Source organism: Astyanax mexicanus, unplaced genomic scaffold (genome assembly GCF_023375975.1).
Source record: "Astyanax mexicanus isolate ESR-SI-001 unplaced genomic scaffold, AstMex3_surface scaffold_49, whole genome shotgun sequence".
Lineage (NCBI taxonomy): Eukaryota > Metazoa > Chordata > Actinopteri > Characiformes > Acestrorhamphidae > Astyanax > Astyanax mexicanus.
In genome coordinates this window covers 426,842-446,182 of record NW_026040059.1, presented here as the reverse complement: position 1 = coordinate 446,182, position 19,341 = coordinate 426,842, and the positions used below count along the sequence as shown (strand labels likewise).

General features: G+C 35.9%; 2 protein-coding genes across 4 annotated transcripts in view; one reads left to right on the top strand and one right to left on the bottom strand.

Annotated features, from left to right (window-relative positions):
* LOC125797547 (stonustoxin subunit beta-like) overlaps positions 1-11,068 on the top strand; it is an 83,721-nt gene extending 72,653 nt beyond the window's left edge. For all 3 annotated transcript variants that reach the window (XR_007436375.1, XM_049473995.1, XM_049473994.1), the window contains 2 exons: positions 9,253-9,299; positions 9,452-11,068. Coding sequence is in view for 2 of the 3 variants with exons in the window: in XM_049473995.1 (XP_049329952.1) it covers positions 9,253-9,299; positions 9,452-9,960 (556 nt within the window). In the remaining variant the exon portion in view is untranslated. The remainder of the gene's footprint in view (positions 1-9,252; positions 9,300-9,451) is intronic.
* LOC125797544 (uncharacterized) overlaps positions 1-19,341 on the bottom strand; it is a 139,957-nt gene that overhangs the window by 89,528 nt on the left and 31,088 nt on the right. The window lies entirely within an intron of this gene.

Genomic DNA, 19,341 nt, shown 5'->3' with positions numbered 1-19,341 from the left:
GATAGAATAAGACAGTCTCTTTCAAACAATGGCAGAACCTTTGTGGTAGTATGTGCCAATCTTGAGTTATTGAATTTTAAGCATTATTTAATATAAATAAAAATTCATAAAAAATCAACGATAACGTGTACGTTGCCGAAATTCGCACACATGATAGAATAAGACAGTCTCTTTCAAACAATGGCAGAACCTTTGTGGTAGTATGTGCCAATCTTGAGTTATTGAATTTTAAGCATTATTTAATATAAATAAAAATTCATAAAAAATCAACGATAACGTGTACGTTGCCGAAATTCGCACACATGATAGAATAAGACAGTCTCTTTCAAACAATGGCAGAACCTTTGTGGTAGTATGTGCCAATCTTGAGTTATTGAATTTTAAGCATTATTTAATATAAATAAAAATTCATAAAAAATCAACGATAACGTGTACGTTGCCGAATGTCGCACACATGATAGGTTAAGACAGTCTCTTTCAAACAATGGCAGAACCTTTGTGGTAGTATGTGCCAATCTTGAGTTATTGAATTTTAAGCATTATTTAATATAAATAAAAATTCATAAAAAATCAACGATAGCGTGTACGTTGCCGAATGTCGCACACATGATAGAATAAGACAGTCTCTTTCAAACAATGGCAGAACCTTTGTGGTAGTATGTGCCAATCTTGAGTTATTGAATTTTAAGCATTATTTAATATAAATAAAAATTCATAAAAAATCAACGATAACGTGTACGTTGCCGAAAGTCGCACACATAATAGGTTAAGACAGTCTCTTTCAAACAATGGCAGAACCTTTGTGGTAGTATGTGCCAATCTTGAGTTATTGAATTTTAAGCATTATTTAATATAAATAAAAATTCATAAAAAATCAACGATAACGTGTACGTTGCCGAAAGTCGCACACATAATAGGTTAAGACAGTCTCTTTCAAACAATGGCAGAACCTTTGTGGTAGTATGTGCCAATCTTGAGTTATTGAATTTTAAGCATTATTTAATATAAATAAAAATTCATAAAAAATCAACGATAACGTGTACGTTGCCGAAATTCTCACACATGATAGGTTAAGACAGTCTCTTTCAAACAAAGGCAGAACCGTTGTGGTAGTATGTCCCAATCTTGAGTTATTGAATTTTAAGCATTATTTAGAATAAATAAAAATTCATAAAAAATCAACGATAATGTGTACGTTGCCGAATGTCGCACACATGATAGAATAAGACAGTCTCTTTCAAACAATGGCAGAACCTTTGTGGTAGTATGTGCCAATCTTGAGTTATTGAATTTTAAGCATTATTTAATATAAATAAAAATTCATAAAAAATCAACGATAACGTGTACGTTGCCGAAATTCGCACACATGATAGGTTAAGACAGTCTCTTTCAAACAATGGCAGAACCTTTGTGGTAGTATGTGCCAATCTTGAGTTATTGAATTTTAAGCATTATTTAATATAAATAAAAATTCATAAAAAATCAACGATAACGTGTACGTTGCCGAAAGTCGCACACATAATAGGTTAAGACAGTCTCTTTCAAACAATGGCAGAACCTTTGTGGTAGTATGTGCCAATCTTGAGTTATTGAATTTTAAGCATTATTTAATATAAATAAAAATTCATAAAAAATCAACGATAACGTGTACGTTGCCGAAATTCGCACACATGATAGGTTAAGACAGTCTCTTTCAAACAATGGCAGAACCTTTGTGGTAGTATGTGCCAATCTTGAGTTATTGAATTTTAAGCATTATTTAATATAAATAAAAATTCATAAAAAATCAACGATAACGTGTACGTTGCCGAAAGTCGCACACATAATAGGTTAAGACAGTCTCTTTCAAACAATGGCAGAACCTTTGTGGTAGTATGTGCCAATCTTGAGTTATTGAATTTTAAGCATTATTTAATATAAATAAAAATTCATAAAAAATCAACGATAACGTGTACGTTGCCGAAATTCTCACACATGATAGGTTAAGACAGTCTCTTTCAAACAAAGGCAGAACCGTTGTGGTAGTATGTCCCAATCTTGAGTTATTGAATTTTAAGCATTATTTAATATAAATAAAAATTCATAAAAAATCAACGATAACGTGTACGTTGCCGAAAGTCGCACACATAATAGGTTAAGACAGTCTCTTTCAAACAATGGCAGAACCTTTGTGGTAGTATGTGCCAATCTTGAGTTATTGAATTTTAAGCATTATTTAATATAAATAAAAATTCATAAAAAATCAACGATAACGTGTACGTTGCCGAATGTCGCACACATGATAGAATAAGACAGTCTCTTTCAAACAATGGCAGAACCTTTGTGGTAGTATGTGCCAATCTTGAGTTATTGAATTTTAAGCATTATTTAATATAAATAAAAATTCATAAAAAATCAACGATAACGTGTACGTTGCCGAAAGTCGCACACATAATAGGTTAAGACAGTCTCTTTCAAACAATGGCAGAACCTTTGTGGTAGTATGTGCCAATCTTGAGTTATTGAATTTTAAGCATTATTTAATATAAATAAAAATTCATAAAAAATCAACGATAACGTGTACGTTGCCGAAATTCGCACACATGATAGGTTAAGACAGTCTCTTTCAAACAATGGCAGAACCTTTGTGGTAGTATGTGCCAATCTTGAGTTATTGAATTTTAAGCATTATTTAATATAAATAAAAATTCATAAAAAATCAACGATAACGTGTACGTTGCCGAAAGTCGCACACATAATAGGTTAAGACAGTCTCTTTCAAACAATGGCAGAACCTTTGTGGTAGTATGTGCCAATCTTGAGTTATTGAATTTTAAGCATTATTTAATATAAATAAAAATTCATAAAAAATCAACGATAACGTGTACGTTGCCGAAATTCTCACACATGATAGGTTAAGACAGTCTCTTTCAAACAAAGGCAGAACCGTTGTGGTAGTATGTCCCAATCTTGAGTTATTGAATTTTAAGCATTATTTAATATAAATAAAAATTCATAAAAAATCAACGATAACGTGTACGTTGCCGAAAGTCGCACACATAATAGGTTAAGACAGTCTCTTTCAAACAATGGCAGAACCTTTGTGGTAGTATGTGCCAATCTTGAGTTATTGAATTTTAAGCATTATTTAATATAAATAAAAATTCATAAAAAATCAACGATAACGTGTACGTTGCCGAAATTCGCACACATGATAGGTTAAGACAGTCTCTTTCAAACAATGGCAGAACCTTTGTGGTAGTATGTGCCAATCTTGAGTTATTGAATTTTAAGCATTATTTAATATAAATAAAAATTCATAAAAAATCAACGATAACGTGTACGTTGCCGAAAGTCGCACACATAATAGGTTAAGACAGTCTCTTTCAAACAATGGCAGAACCTTTGTGGTAGTATGTGCCAATCTTGAGTTATTGAATTTTAAGCATTATTTAATATAAATAAAAATTCATAAAAAATCAACGATAACGTGTACGTTGCCGAAATTCTCACACATGATAGGTTAAGACAGTCTCTTTCAAACAAAGGCAGAACCGTTGTGGTAGTATGTCCCAATCTTGAGTTATTGAATTTTAAGCATTATTTAATATAAATAAAAATTCATAAAAAATCAACGATAATGGGTACGTTGCCGAAATTCGCACACATGATAGGTTAAGACAGTATCTTTCAAACAAAGGCAGAACCTTTGTGGTAGTATGTGCCAATCTTGAGTTATTGAATTTTAAGCATTATTTAATATAAATAAAAATTCATAAAAAATCAACGATAACGTGTACGTTGCCGAAATTCGCACACATGATAGGTTAAGACAGTCTCTTTCAAACAATGGCAGAACCGTTGTGGTAGTATGTCCCAATCTTGAGTTATTGAATTTTAAGCATTATTTAGAATAAATAAAAATTCATTAAAAATCAACGATAATGTGTACGTTGCCGAATGTCGCACACATGATAGAATAAGACAGTCTCTTTCAAACAATGGCAGAACCTTTGTGGTAGTATGTGCCAATCTTGAGTTATTGAATTTTAAGCATTATTTAATATAAATAAAAATTCATAAAAAATCAACGATAACGTGTACGTTGCCGAAAGTCGCACACATGATAGAATTAGACAGTCTCTTTCAAACGATGGCAGAACCGTTGTGGTAGTATGTCGCAATCTTGAGTTATTGAATTTTAAGCATTATTTAATATAAATAAAAATTCATAAAAAATCAACGATAACGTGTACGTTGCCGAAAGTCGCACACATGATAGGTTAAGACAGTCTCTTTCAAACGATGGCAGAACCGTTGTGGTAGTATTTCGCAATCTTGAGTTATTGAATTTTAAGCATTATTTAATATAAATAAAAATTCATAAAAAATCAACGATAACGTGTACGTTGCCGGAAGTCGCACACATGATAGAATAAGACAGTCTCTTTCAAACAAAGGCAGAACCGTTGTGGTAGTATGTGCCAATCTTGAGTTATTGAATTTTAAGCATTATTTAGAATAAATAAAAATTCATAAAAAATCAACGATAATGTGTACGTTGCCGAATGTCGCACACATGATAGAATAAGACAGTCTCTTTCAAACAATGGCAGAACCTTTGTGGTAGTATGTGCCAATCTTGAGTTATTGAATTTTAAGCATTATTTAATATAAATAAAAATTCATACAAAATCAACGATAACGTGTACGTTGCCGAAAGTCGCACACATAATAGGTTAAGACAGTCTCTTTCAAACAATGGCAGAACCTTTGTGGTAGTATGTGCCAATCTTGAGTTATTGAATTTTAAGCATTATTTAATATAAATAAAAATTCATAAAAAATCAACGATAACGTGTACGTTGCCGAAATTCTCACACATGATAGGTTAAGACAGTCTCTTTCAAACAAAGGCAGAACCGTTGTGGTAGTATGTCCCAATCTTGAGTTATTGAATTTTAAGCATTATTTAGAATAAATAAAAATTCATAAAAAATCAACGATAATGTGTACGTTGCCGATTGTCGCACACATGATAGAATAAGACAGTCTCTTTCAAACAATGGCAGAACCTTTGTGGTAGTATGTGCCAATCTTGAGTTATTGAATTTTAAGCATTATTTAGAATAAATAAAAATTCATTAAAAATCAACGATAACGTGTACGTTGCCGAAATTCGCACACATGATAGGTTAAGACAGTCTCTTTCAAACAATGGCAGAACCTTTGTGGTAGTATGTGCCAATCTTGAGTTATTGAATTTTAAGCATTATTTAATATAAATAAAAATTCATAAAAAATCAACGATAACGTGTACGTTGCCGAAAGTCGCACACATAATAGGTTAAGACAGTCTCTTTCAAACAATGGCAGAACCTTTGTGGTAGTATGTGCCAATCTTGAGTTATTGAATTTTAAGCATTATTTAATATAAATAAAAATTCATAAAAAATCAACGATAACGTGTACGTTGCCGAAATTCTCACACATGATAGGTTAAGACAGTCTCTTTCAAACAATGGCAGAACCGTTGTGGTAGTTTGTGCCAATCTTGAGTTATTGAATTTTAAGCATTATTTAATATAAATAAAAATTCATAAAAAATCAACGATAACGTGTACGTTGCCGAAAGTCGCACACATGATAGAATTAGACAGTCTCTTTCACAGGATGGCAGAACCTTTGTGGTAGTATGTGCCAATCTTGAGTTATTGAATTTTAAGCATTATTTAATATAAATAAAAATTCATAAAAAATCAACGATAACGTGTACGTTGCCGAAAGTCGCACACATGATAGAATAAGACAGTCTCTTTCAAACGATGGCAGAACCATTGTGGTAGTATGTGCCAATCTTGAGTTATTGAATTTTAAGCATTATTTAATATAAATAAAAATTCATAAAAAATCAACGATAACGTGTACGTTGCCGAATGTCGCACACATGATAGAATAAGACAGTCTCTTTCAAACAATGGCAGAACCTTTGTGGTAGTATGTGCCAATCTTGAGTTATTGAATTTTAAGCATTATTTAATATAAATAAAAATTCATAAAAAATCAACGATAACGTGTACGTTGCCGAAAGTCGCACACATAATAGGTTAAGACAGTCTCTTTCAAACAATGGCAGAACCTTTGTGGTAGTATGTGCCAATCTTGAGTTATTGAATTTTAAGCATTATTTAATATAAATAAAAATTCATAAAAAATCAACGATAACGTGTACGTTGCCGAAATTCGCACACATGATAGGTTAAGACAGTCTCTTTCAAACGATGGCAGAACCGTTGTGGTAGTATGTGCCAATCTTGAGTTATTGAATTTTAAGCATTATTTAATATAAATAAAAATTCATAAAAAATCAACGATAACGTGTACGTTGCCGAAAGTCGCACACATGATAGAATAAGACAGTCTCTTTCAAACGATGGCAGAAACGTTGTGGTAGTATGTCGCAATCTTGAGTTATTGAATTTTAAGCATTATTTAATATAAATAAAAATTCATAAAAAATCAACGATAGCGTGTACGTTGCCGAAAGTCGCACACATGATAGGTTAAGACAGTCTCTTTCAAACGATGGCAGAACCGTTGTGGTAGTATGTGCCAATCTTGACTTATTGAATTTTAAGCATTATTTTATATAAATAAAAATTCATAAAAAATCAACGATAATGTGTACGTTGCCGAAAGTCGCACACATGATAGATTAACACAGTCAGTCGCACACTTGATAGCTTAAGACAGTCTCTTTCAAACGATGGCAGAACCGTTGTGTTAGTATGTGCCAATCTTGACTTATTGAATTTTAAGCATTATTTAATATAAATAAAAATTCATAAAAAATCAACGATAACGTGTACGTTGGCGAAAGTCGCACTGATGATAGGTTAAGACAGTCTCTTTCAAACGATGGCAGAACCGTTGTGGTAGTATGTGCCAATCTTGAGTAATTTAACTTTAAGCATTATTAAAAATCAACCATAGAGTGTAAGTTTCCAAAAGTCGCACACATGATAGGCTAAAACAGACTCTTTTAAATGATGGTATGTTCCGGTCCCCCCTCTTCTTTGTGATATGGTATGTTCCGGTCTCCCCCCCTCCCCACCCCCCCATGTGAAATGTTTTTTTCCGTTCCCCCCCCCTACTGTGTGAAATGGTATGTTCTGGTCCCATAAAAATTCATATAAAATCAACCATGCAGTGAAAGTTGCCCAATCTCGCACACGTGATAGCCAAAGACAATCTCTTTCAGATGGTAGAACCATTGTGATGGTTTGGGTCAATCTTGAGTTATTTAATTTTAAGTATTATTTAATATAAATAAAAATTCATATAAAATCAACCATACAGTAAAAGTTGCCGAAAGTCGCACATGTGATAGCCAAAGACAGACTCTTTCAGACGGTGGCAGAACCGTCGTGGTACCTTGGCCCAATCTTGGTTATTGAATTTAAAGCATTATTTGCTCATAAAGGCCTTGTGCTGATCCGCATCACCCTTGGAGTGATGAGGAGAAAGAGTGCCATTTACCCACCCAGAGAGAGACAGGGCAATTGTTCTCCCTCGCGGCTCTGATGGCAAGCTACATGAACAGGATTCAAACAGGATTCGTATCTAGCTATTGTTGAGCCACCGCTTATATATTTTAATTTATTAACTATATATTAATTTCTCTGTACTAATGCTCTGGTCAGGTCTGGATGGTTGAAGTAATTTTTATGGGTTTTTTTTGTAAAATATTGTAATAACATATCACAGGCTGGTTATTTTTTGTAGTTGTTGTTATTGAAGTTGTTTGTATTGTCGTCCTGTAAAGAGGACTGCAAGAGCACAGCACAGAATGATCAATGAGGTGAGGAAGAGTCCTAGAGTTTCAGCTAAAGACTTACAGTGATCTCTGGGGCATGCTAACATATTTGTTGACAAACCTACAATAAAGAAAACATTAAACAAGAATGGAGCTCATCGGAGGACACCACGGAGGAAGCCACTGCTGTGCATTGCTGCATGTTTAAAGTTTGCCAAAGAGCACCTGGATGTTCCACAGCAGTACTGGCTAAATATACTGTGGACAGATGAAACCAAAATTTAGTTGTTTGGAAGAAAAACACAGCGCTTTGTGCGGAGAGGAAAAAAGGCACAGCCCACAATCATCAAAACCTCATCCCAACTGTGAAATATGGTGGAGGGTGAATATCATGGTTTGGGGCTGCTTTGCTGCCTCAGGGCCTGGACAGATTGCCGTCTTCAACTGGAAAATGAATTCCCAAGTTTGACAAGAAATTTTGCAAGAAAAATTTAGACCATCTGTCTGCCAACTGATATTCAACGGAGGATGGATGATGCAACAACGACCCAAAACATACAAGTAAATCAACAACTGAACGGCTTCAACAGAAGAAAATACACCTTCTGGAGAGTCCTTACCTCAGCCCAATTGAAATGCTGTGGCATGACCTCGAGAGAGCGATTCACACCAGATAACCCAAGAATATTGCTGAACTAAAACAGTTTTGTGAAGAGAAATGGTCCAAAATTCCTCCTGACCGTTGTGCAGGTCTGATCTGCAACTACAGGAAACGTTTGGTTAAGGTTATTGCTACCAAAGGTTCACATACTTTTTCCACCCTGCACTGTGAATGTTAACATTTTGTGTTCAATAAAACCATGCAAACATATATATTTTTGTGGTATTAGTTTAAGCAGACTGTGTTGGTCTCTTGTTGTGAAGATCAGAACACATTTAATTACCAATTTATGCAGAAATCCAAGTAATCCTAAGGGGTTCACATACATTTTCTTGCAACTATAAATGTACCTCCTACTTCAGTAAACTGTAAGCCACAATTTTATTACAATTCACCCTTTCTCGTCTTGAGTAGTAACTAAAGTATGGGTGTGATGAGATCTCACAAGACTAAAGTGGGCATACACATGGCTCTCTGTATCTGCTTACGTTAAAATGTTCCGTGTTCCGTAAATTGCATCATCTGCCGAGCCTAGTGTTCCCACTCATACATTCCTGCCATCACGTTTTTAAATGCAGTGCAATGCAAAATTGCAAACATGTGCAGAACCCTGACCTAGTTGGAGGGTTGTGTGTGTGTATTTGTGTGTAAGGGAGAGAGAGTCTGAATACTGATTACAATGTTCATTTATTTACTTGATTGTGATTATTTAATACATTATTTAATAACTAGTTAATTTACATTAATACCTTCCGCCTGTTTGTGTGTGTTTGTGTATTGGTGTGTTTGTGTTTAGGGTGGAAAATAGAGGGAAAATCAGAATCAAACCAGGACTAAAGAAATGTAAGTTCACACACCGACACACACAGACTTAACACACACACACACACACACACAAACACCCACTCACACACACATACAAACACACACACACAAACACACACACTCTCTCTCTGTATCAGTGCAGTGTGTGTAATGTGTGTTCTTCTGTTCAGACGGCTGTGATTTGACACTGGATCCAAACACAGCACACCCTCGTCTCTCTCTGAGTGAGAAGAACAGGATGGCGGTGAGGAGAGAGGAGCTGGAGTCATATCCTGATCATCCAGAGGGGTTTAATGTGTATCTGCAGGTTCTGAGTAGAGAGAGTTTTACTGGGCGCTGTTACTGGGAGGCTGAGTGGAGTGGGAGGGGAGGAGCTAAATTAGTTCTGAGTTATAAAACCATCCGCAGGAAAGGAGTGAGTTTTGACCGTCAGTTTGGATGGAATAGAAACTCCATGAGTCTGTTCTGCTCTGATAATGAATACTCTGTTCATCACAATCTAAACATCACTAAACTCCGCCCTCCTCCCTTCGGCTGTAGGAGAGTAGGAGTGTATGTGGACTGTCCCTCCGGCATTCTGTCCTTCTACAGCGTCTCCTCTGATACACACACACACACACTCACACACATTCTACACCACATTCACTCAGCCCCTCTATGCAGGATTTGCTGTTTATGATGACTCCTCAGTGTCTGTGTGTGACATAGATTAACCTTTCCGGTGTGTGTGTGTGAGTGTGTGTGAGTGAATGTTTGTGTAAGTGTAAGTATGAGTAAGTATGTGATTGTGAGGGTGAGTGAATGTGATAGTGTGTATGAGTGTATGGGTGTGTGAGTGGTGAAGGGTGTGATTGGAGATAACCACACCTTCACACTCTTATTCTTAAATGTTTTATACATTTATATATACAGTTATTATTTTTACTGTTCACATTATAATTCACTTAATAACCTTATGATCTCTGCTCTCTTTTTAACTGTCACTATGACAAGGCTTTGGAGGTTGTTTTTACTTTTTCAGGAATCAGGAAGGTCAGAGTGTTTTCATCAACAATGAGAGCTGTGAGGAGAACGTGACCCTGAGTGGCAGAGAAGCTTCACTGCTTTTCTGCTGTTCTGGGACCAGTGCATATGAACTAGGAGACAACAAGCTCTCTGAGTGAAGTGCTGGGAACCTCTCCTCAGATAGCCAGCGCATGCCTGTTCTACACGGCGTAAAGTCGCACACAGGCCAGAAGATCTTTCCATCCACTCTTTTCCTCCGTTTCATCTTCTCACAGACTTTAGGACACTTAAGGACTGTCTGCTGTTTTCATGAAGGACACAGCGCTGAACAACATCATGATAAGAACAGACAGGCTGGAGCGGATCACGTCATTAAAACTGGACAACATGCTGTTAACTGGACTTTGCTGACGTAATCATATTGATAAGTTCTGTTCAATCACGTCATTTGCATAAATGTATAACTGCTTGGATGAAGTCTGAGGAGTTCTCTCTGTCCCTCGACTGGCTTTAGTTTCTTTCTCTTTCTTTCTCTCTCTCTCTCTCTCTCTCTCTCTCTCTCTCTCTCTCTCTTTCTCTCTCTTTCTCTCTCTCTCTCTCTCTTTCTCTTTCTCTCTCTTTCTCTCTCTCTCTGGGTTGCGAATGTGTTGATCTATCAAGATTGTATTCGTTGATGTACTTTTACTCTTTTCTAATATATATCTATTTTTTTTTGTTCCTTTTATATATCTGTAATGCTGAAACTATTTTTCAAGTAAACTTTAATATATTTTAAATTCTAAGCTCTGACTCATTGGTCATCATTTCATGTTCTGAGATTTCTCACATCCGAATTTTATCTAAGTCATGCTGTGGTAAATTACCCTACAGCTTTTGGTGTTTCTGCTCGGTTGTGATAAAAAAAAATAAAAAAAAAGAATGATGCTGCTTTGGGCCTGTAATTTATGGACCTTCTATACTGTCATGACCAACTGCTGTGTAAGGTAGGTTACATTTAATTAAGTAATATCAAAAGGGCTGGCACTGGGAGTTAAGGTGACTTGCGAGATGATGCCCTGGTCCTGGAACAGTACCGGACCAGGGGGGGCTTTTTGGCCTGTTTGCCTTATGGTTCGGGGGTCCTGGAACAGTACCGGTCCTAGAAACCGGCCATAAAGGTGTTTGTGTGGCAGTTGGTGGTTTGGTCCTGGAACAGTACCGGTCCAAACGGAGCTTAGAGCTCGTACCTTATAGTTCGGGGGTCCTGGAGCAGTACCTCGACCACAGAACCTGGCTATAAGAGTAGTGTATACCAATATTGTCGTAGTCGCGACGCTTTTTCGTCTTGCATGATCCTTATCTCCCAAGTGTTCAAAGGTGGTGCACCACCACAGCAGATTAGGAGAGGATGAGATCTTACCATCAGATGAGGTAGAGAAATATACCAATATTATATATGGCGCCAAATATAGATTAGATTAGGTAGTGTGAGGCAGTGTGAGGTAGTGTGAGGCTATGTAAGGGAAAGTAAAGTAAACACAGTTGCAGAAAAGGATTCTTCACTTGGTCATGGTAGTTGTGGTCTTTGTGTCTATGGTCGTTTTAATCCCAGTTCTAACGATTATTTGGTAAAATTAATGTATAAAGAAGGTTTTCAGCATTACAGAAGACCTATGTGTGTCTATATGTGTCATGTCTTTATGGAGGCTGTGTGTGTGTGGGTTTAATTCTGGAACTGAGGTACATTGCAATCATTTTTAAATCAGTTTTGGACCCGACACCATTTATTCTGTCCGGAAACCTGTGGGAGGTGGTGAGTTGTCTCAGTAATTTCTATAAAATGTTTAAAAAATGATATACATCTTAATATTTTATCATCCTATACATCCTAAAGGTGGTGATGGAATTTTAATTTTTGGCTAGATTTATTTTTGTAATGATGGCTAAACTTCTTTACACAATTTTGAAACACATATTTTGAGAAATTCAGCTCAGTTTAGCCAAATTTGGACCACATCACTAGATTTCTTTTAGACCAATCCAGCGAATTTTTTAAAATATATACATGTATTAAAAGAAATTAAAATAAGTTGGCAGCACTGATTCTGGTTTCAGACTTGCCTAAGTCGATAGCACAAAATGGTTCAAACTCTGTTAATGGTTTAACCCCTTAACATGTCTTGTCCCATATATGGGCTACAGGGGTTTGTACCACCTACATGTTACTTGGAGAAGCTGGTTGTTTTCTCTCTACTTCACTAAATAATTCCAGATCAGTAACAGTAATCAACCCAAATTTTTATTCAGGAAAATCTAATTTTATGATTTTTTTTCATTATATTTTGACATCATCAGATTTACTTAAACATTTTTTATATGTTCTATTAAAATTGCAATTATGCTTTTCAGTAAAGTCCCTCCTCAAACATGAAAGCTTATGTAATTCTTATATAGAAATCCTCAAGATTTAGTGGTGTAATGTCAAGAATCCTGGCCTGTTAAAGAGTTAAACAGGTAACCAATAGCAGAGTTGACTATGAATGAAACCTTGCTATACCTTGAGATGTTGTAATGAACCTGCAGTTCTAGAATGGAAAACGTCTGTGTGTGTGTGTGTTTATGTAGTGCTGTTCAAAAGTTTGGAATCGTTAGCATATAAACACAATATACATATATTAAAGTAGGGCAGAATATTGAGCCATGCTGGTACTGTTCAATGTAACACGTTTCATTATCTTTATGGAGAATGCTGTAGAATTCTGAGGATGGCAGTTTAGACTGCTTCATGTTTAAATAGTAGTGATGAGTTTTGTACAAATGTCCACATTGTGAAAGTCATCCCTGATTGAAACAGAAAAGAGATGAGGATTCCAGGGTTTTGAGACAGTGTGTGTGTGTGTGTTTCTGTGTGTGTTGAATGAAGCAGTGAGAGAGATAGACAAAACATCTCTTCTCTGCTATCTTCTATCACATTTGGTGTGTGTGTGTGTGTGTGTCTGTGCATGTGTGAAAGTGTGTATGTTTCTAACATTTGTCTAACTCTGATATTCTATAAGCGAATCTAATGATGAATATAATGTGTGTGTGGCTGTGTCAGAATCGCTCCCTATTCCAGAAATAGTGCACTATATAGTGTGTAAACCATTTTTGCAGTACTGTTTAAAACCCCAGCAGTACATTCTATTCCCTATATAGTTCACTATGAAACAACCTAATGCATCACAAAATTTAGAAATTCCAAAATATACTATAATGCAATGCAGTGCTGTTGTATTAGACGTCCTCAGAGCAGGACAAACATGGTTTATTGTTTGGTTGTTCCATAATTCGTTCAGTAAATAGAAAATGCTACATAGTGAAAGAGTTAATGAGTGAGCCATTCTGAACACAGCTTCTGTCTTCATGTGGTTTAGGCCTTTTCTATTCTTATTCTTTTCTTATTGAGACTGATTTCAGCTGAGTCTCAGCTGAATGAGATTTAAAGAATACACATATCTAATTTCTCTTGTGGTTCTCGTGTATCTCAGTCTATGCTGACCTTTTGATTCTCTTAGGGTGTACTCACACTAGGCAATCCGAACCGTGCCCGGGCACGGTTACCTCCCAAAGCACGGTTCGTTTGGGTAGTGTGATCGCTCCGAACCGTGCCCGGGCACGGTACGCTGAACCGTGCCCGGGCCCGCTTGGAGAGGTGGGCCCGAGCACGGTTCACTTGGACCCGGGCACGGTACAGATGCAGTGTGAGCGCAAACCGTGCCCAGGCACGGATCAAGATGACGTCAGTGACACATTTTATTATTACTTGAGTTTTATGTTTCGCTCCTTTGGTCACTATTTATGTATATAGCAAGTACGTCTACCTTACTGATGAACGTGAATTGTAGTCCGCGAGTAAAGCTGCAAATTTCTCCCTGGACGTCTGCTGCTTGTGTAAAAACCTTCTTACACGTGCAGCACGATTAGCAGTAAATCGTTGTGTTGCACAATCAATGAATCTCTGGTTCAGTTGCGTATTTGCACGCCCAAAACGACTCCAGAGAAACAAAAACAACAGTACAATCCTGAACTCCATTGTTTTGCGCGCGCATACTGTTCTTCAAAACAAAAGTCACCTGTTGACGAAAGCGTGCTCGAGCACGGGACGTTTAGCGCAGTGTGAGTGCAGGCCTGCGGGGGAGTGGGGAGGGGGCCGAACCGTGCTCCGGCACGATTCAACCCAACCGGGCCTAGTGTGAGTACACCCTTAATGAGGATAGTAGATTTAAGAAACCAGTAAGGAAAGATCTTACTTTCTTTGGAAAGGTGTAATTTGACAAACTTAGTATTGGATCTATTACGAGCTGCAGTGAATTGGGTCTCTCTTTCTGACTTTTAAACAAGGAGACATCAGATGTCTTTAAAAAAAAAAACAAAGCTTTCTGTTTTGCTTTCCATATGTTTTCTATTTCTGGCAATGAAGAACTTGCTTGCATATTCTTGGCTATATTTTGAGTCCCCATCAGAGCACAACAATATAATGACAATGTTTATACAGTTTAGGAATATCAAGCATCGTTTGGCTGGAAATAATTTTTGTTTTAGTTATTTCATGAGGCTAAACAATTTTTAACCATATTATAGAATTCATTTCAGGATTTATTTTTTATTATTATTTTTTCTTTTGAGTTTTTTTTTTTGGAGGGATTTTTCTCTTTTGACTGAATGTTGCTCAGTGCTGTTTTCTGGGTGTTTGAGAAGGCGGGGGTGGTGCTCATCACAGGAGTTTTGACCCTCAGAGACAGGGTCCTCTGCAACAGTACTGTGAACATCATCTGAACCAGAGCACTTCATGAGGAGAGTCTCAGATGAGAGACTATGTTTGGTCCAGCTGTCGGTCGATGGCTGGACTGCATCTTCACCGGACCTGCTGTGATTGAAATGTTACAGCACTGGTCCAGGAAACTGGTTTCAGATCTGGAAGAACTGAGCGATCAGAGACCGCTTCAGACAGCACCTGCTCAACCATCAACACCACCCACCCCCAGCAGCCAATCAGCCCAGTGGATTCACCCCTCAGCCTGAGCCAGCAACGGAGACGTGAGACCAGATTTTTTATTTTTTATTTTTATGCCTGTGTACTTTTTTTTTTTCATTAAAAGGAGTGATTTTATTTAATTTTTGATGTTTATGCCTCATGTAGAAAATGTTTGGTTAAACTTTAAATCTGGTGGTGACTCAAATTATGACTGTTTTACCTTTCTTTTTAAGAAAAAAAAAAGTATGTATATGTGTATATATGTATATATGTGTGTGTACATATAAATATATATATATGTATGTGTGTATGTATGTATATGTATATATATGTATATATATATATATATATGTATTTATATATATATATATATACATATATATATTTAATTGTAAATAGTAGCCAAACATGGTTGCTGGGCAGATTAATACATTAGAGGCCTATCGCTTACTGGCCCTCAATTTTCACTGCAAAGTTCTTTTAGGTTTATATTACGTAATTTATGTTGTCTAATGACTATGATTTGTATAAAACATTTTCAACAAATATCATCTCCGCTTAGGCTTATGTAAGGGAAGTTGTTTACTGGCTTTTGACAAAATTAATACATATAAACTCAGATGTAGTTGTAACTAGCTAAAGTAACCAAGCATGCTGGCTTAAATAAAAATCAACCATTTAAAATCTTATTAATACATCAATGTAGACTATCAACTACAAAAAGAGCTTTGTTTGCTCCAAAAGCTTTAAAAAAAATAGGGTAAGATAGAAATCTTTCTCTTATATGTGCATTAATATTAATTAATTCAATATATATAATAATAACTAGCTTGCTAAACCACCAGCTAACAGTCTTGCAACTATGCCAAACAAGTGAAACTTAAATATGTTTTTATTTTTGCAATTAATTTACAGGTAGCACAGTTCGCAAAAAAACATATATTGGAACTGAACAAGAAAAATAAATATTAGGCCAATAACTTCAAGCAGGACCACTGCAGCTCATAGGTTTGAAATCACTGCCATAGAAACTAGTTAGTCTAAACTTAGGTGGACCATGCCTACAACAGCTTGTGGACACAACTCCACACACATTTAAATTCTAACATCAGCCAAATGTTTTTAGACTCAGGTTAACAGACGGAAAATAAGTTTACATAGTATATAGAGGAAATGCACTGACTGCATCATACTCATCAGAGTTTTTGGAGGAACTGAACTCTCAATTTAATAACTAAAATAAAAAAGGGGTGTTTTATGCTTTTTGTGTGTTCGCCCTCAAATAACAGCACTAATCAGACTAAATATTCTGAACAATGCTTTAAGGATTTCTGAGTATGTGTAAAGTTGAGGATTGTTTGTCTACAGATTGGCATTAAGAATTTTGGCACATAACAAACTATTTTAAAATAAATAAAACTAAGATTAATCTGAAGTGCACAAATAAGTTTTAGATGTGCTTCAAAGGAAGAACTGGGTGATCCCTGATGGATATAAACTGATAGAGAGTTACAAATCTTTGGTGCATAAATACAGAATGCAACGCTAAATGTTCTCAACAAATGAGCTGGAATTGTCGATCTGTCAGGAGTCCTGATATATACTTAGCTGCTAAGCCATTAAGAGATTTTTACACTTTTTACACTAAATGAATATTAAAATCCAATCTAAATAATCTTCTCTCTTTTTTTTGTGTGTGTGTGAGTTAGAACTGTAGCTGCAGCATTTTGACCAAGATGTAATTTGTAAATTGTAGAGAATAATAATTGTAATCCAGAGAATAATGCATTACAATAGTCTAATCAAAACAAAGGTGTAGATCAGCTTCTCAGCATCTAGTGTAAGAAAATGTCTAATTAATGTATAAAAAATATACATTATTATGGTTGAAGATTAAATTAGACAATGTGAAAGGTTAAAAGAAAATAAGAAGGCATTTGATAAATAAATGTTGAGACTATGTATTCTATAGTCTAGAGCAAAAACAGTGACAATGTTGAAAAACATTGACTTGATTTTAACACTTTTATAACTTTATGTTGTAATTCTGAAAAAAAAAAAGAGAAAGTTAATGTAGTAAAAAATTGTTTATGAATCTTCTCAGATCCATGGTGGGCATAACGAGGCAGGGAGAGTCCGGCGTGGGGACTGGTGTGCAATAGGCCCCAGCATGTCCACAGCTGAGATGAAGAAACACTTGTTCTCATACTCTGTATGCGGACACTTGTCATTACTCCCGGGGCTTCTTAGGCGTTATGTAGACCATCATGGAATCTTGGATGATTCCATTTGGTCTAGAAGGGGGGAGTGAAGGGTGTGATTGGAGATAACCACACCTTCACACTCTTATTCTTAAATGTTTTATACATTTATATATACAGTTATTATTTTTACTGTTCACATTATAATTCACTTAATAACCTTATGATCTCTGCTCTCTTTTTAACTGTCACTATGACAAGGCTTTGGAGGTTGTTTTTACTTTTTCAGGAATCAGGAAGGTCAGAGTGTTTTCATCAACAATGAGAGCTGTGAGGAGAACGTGACCCTGAGTGGCAGAGAAGCTTCACTGCTTTTCTGCTGTTCTGGGACCAGTGCATATGAACTAGGAGACAACAAGCTCTCTGAGTGAAGTGCTGGGAACCTCTCCTCAGATAGCCAGCGCATGCCTGTTCTACACGGCGTAAAGTCGCACACAGGCCAGAAGATCTTTCCATCCACTCTTTTCCTCCGTTTCATCTTCTCACAGACTTTAGGACACTTAAGGACTGTCTGCTGTTTTCATGAAGGACACAGCGCTGAACAACATCATGATAAGAACAGACAGGCTGGAGCGGATCACGTCATTAAAACTGGACAACATGCTGTTAACTGGACTTTGCTGACGTAATCATATTGATAAGTTCTGTTCAATCACGTCATTTGCATAAATGTATAACTGCTTGGATGAAGTCTGAGGAGTTCTCTCTGTCCCTCGACTGGCTTTAGTTTCTTTCTCTTTCTTTCTCTCTCTCTCTCTCTCTCTCTTTCTCTCTCTTTCTCTCTCTCTCTGGGTTGCGAATGTGTTGATCTATCAAGATTGTATTCGTTGATGTACTTTTACTCTTTTCTAATATATATCTATTTTTTTTTGTTCCTTTTATATATCTGTAATGCTGAAACTATTTTTCAAGTAAACTTTAATATATTTTAAATTCTAAGCTCTGACTCATTGGTCATCATTTCATGTTCTGAGATTTCTCACATCCGAATTTTATCTAAGTCATGCTGTGGTAAATTACCCTACAGTGGAGTGATTTTGCGAGTGTGAGTATGAATGTAAGTGAGTAAGTGTGAGTGAGTGATTGTGGGAGTGAGTGATTGAGTTTGAGTATAAGTGAGAGATTGTGTGAGTATGTGTGTGTGTGTGATTGTGTAAGTGTGAGTATGTTTGATTTCCTGATTGTGAGTTTGAGTATAAGTGTGTGTAATTGTGTGATTGTGTGAGTGTAAGGGCTCTAGACTGACTTTTTGCACTGGTTACACTGCTGTGCCTAATTTTTTTTCTTAGGTGCACCAGGAAATTGTTTTAATTGCATCGCATTTAACACTATGGTTTTAAAAGTTCACTTTTTTTAAAATCACTGTCCATATAGGCAATTGAAATAAAGGTACATGCAGTGATGGTATAGTTACTTTGAAAAAGTAATCCGATTACTGATTACTCCTTTAAAAAGTAACTTAGTTACTTTATGGATTACTTGATTTTAAAAGTAACTAAGTTACTTTACAAGTTACTTTATTAGTTACTTTAAGCAGCTGCACACACCACGTCCCGCCGCCTTAACATAAAAATTATAACCAGTTTTGCCAATACTCCCTTTATTGGAAAAAGCATTTTTAACAGCATCAATGTATCTCTAGACATTTAAAGTTGAACTATTTATTTTTATAAAATTAAAAGACCATTTCTCTTGAATTAACTTAACATAAATAATTTTTTTTATAAAAAAATAAAATATGGTCTTTCTTGATTTCACTTAACATAAATACTTGTTTTTATAAAAAAATATATAAAATAAA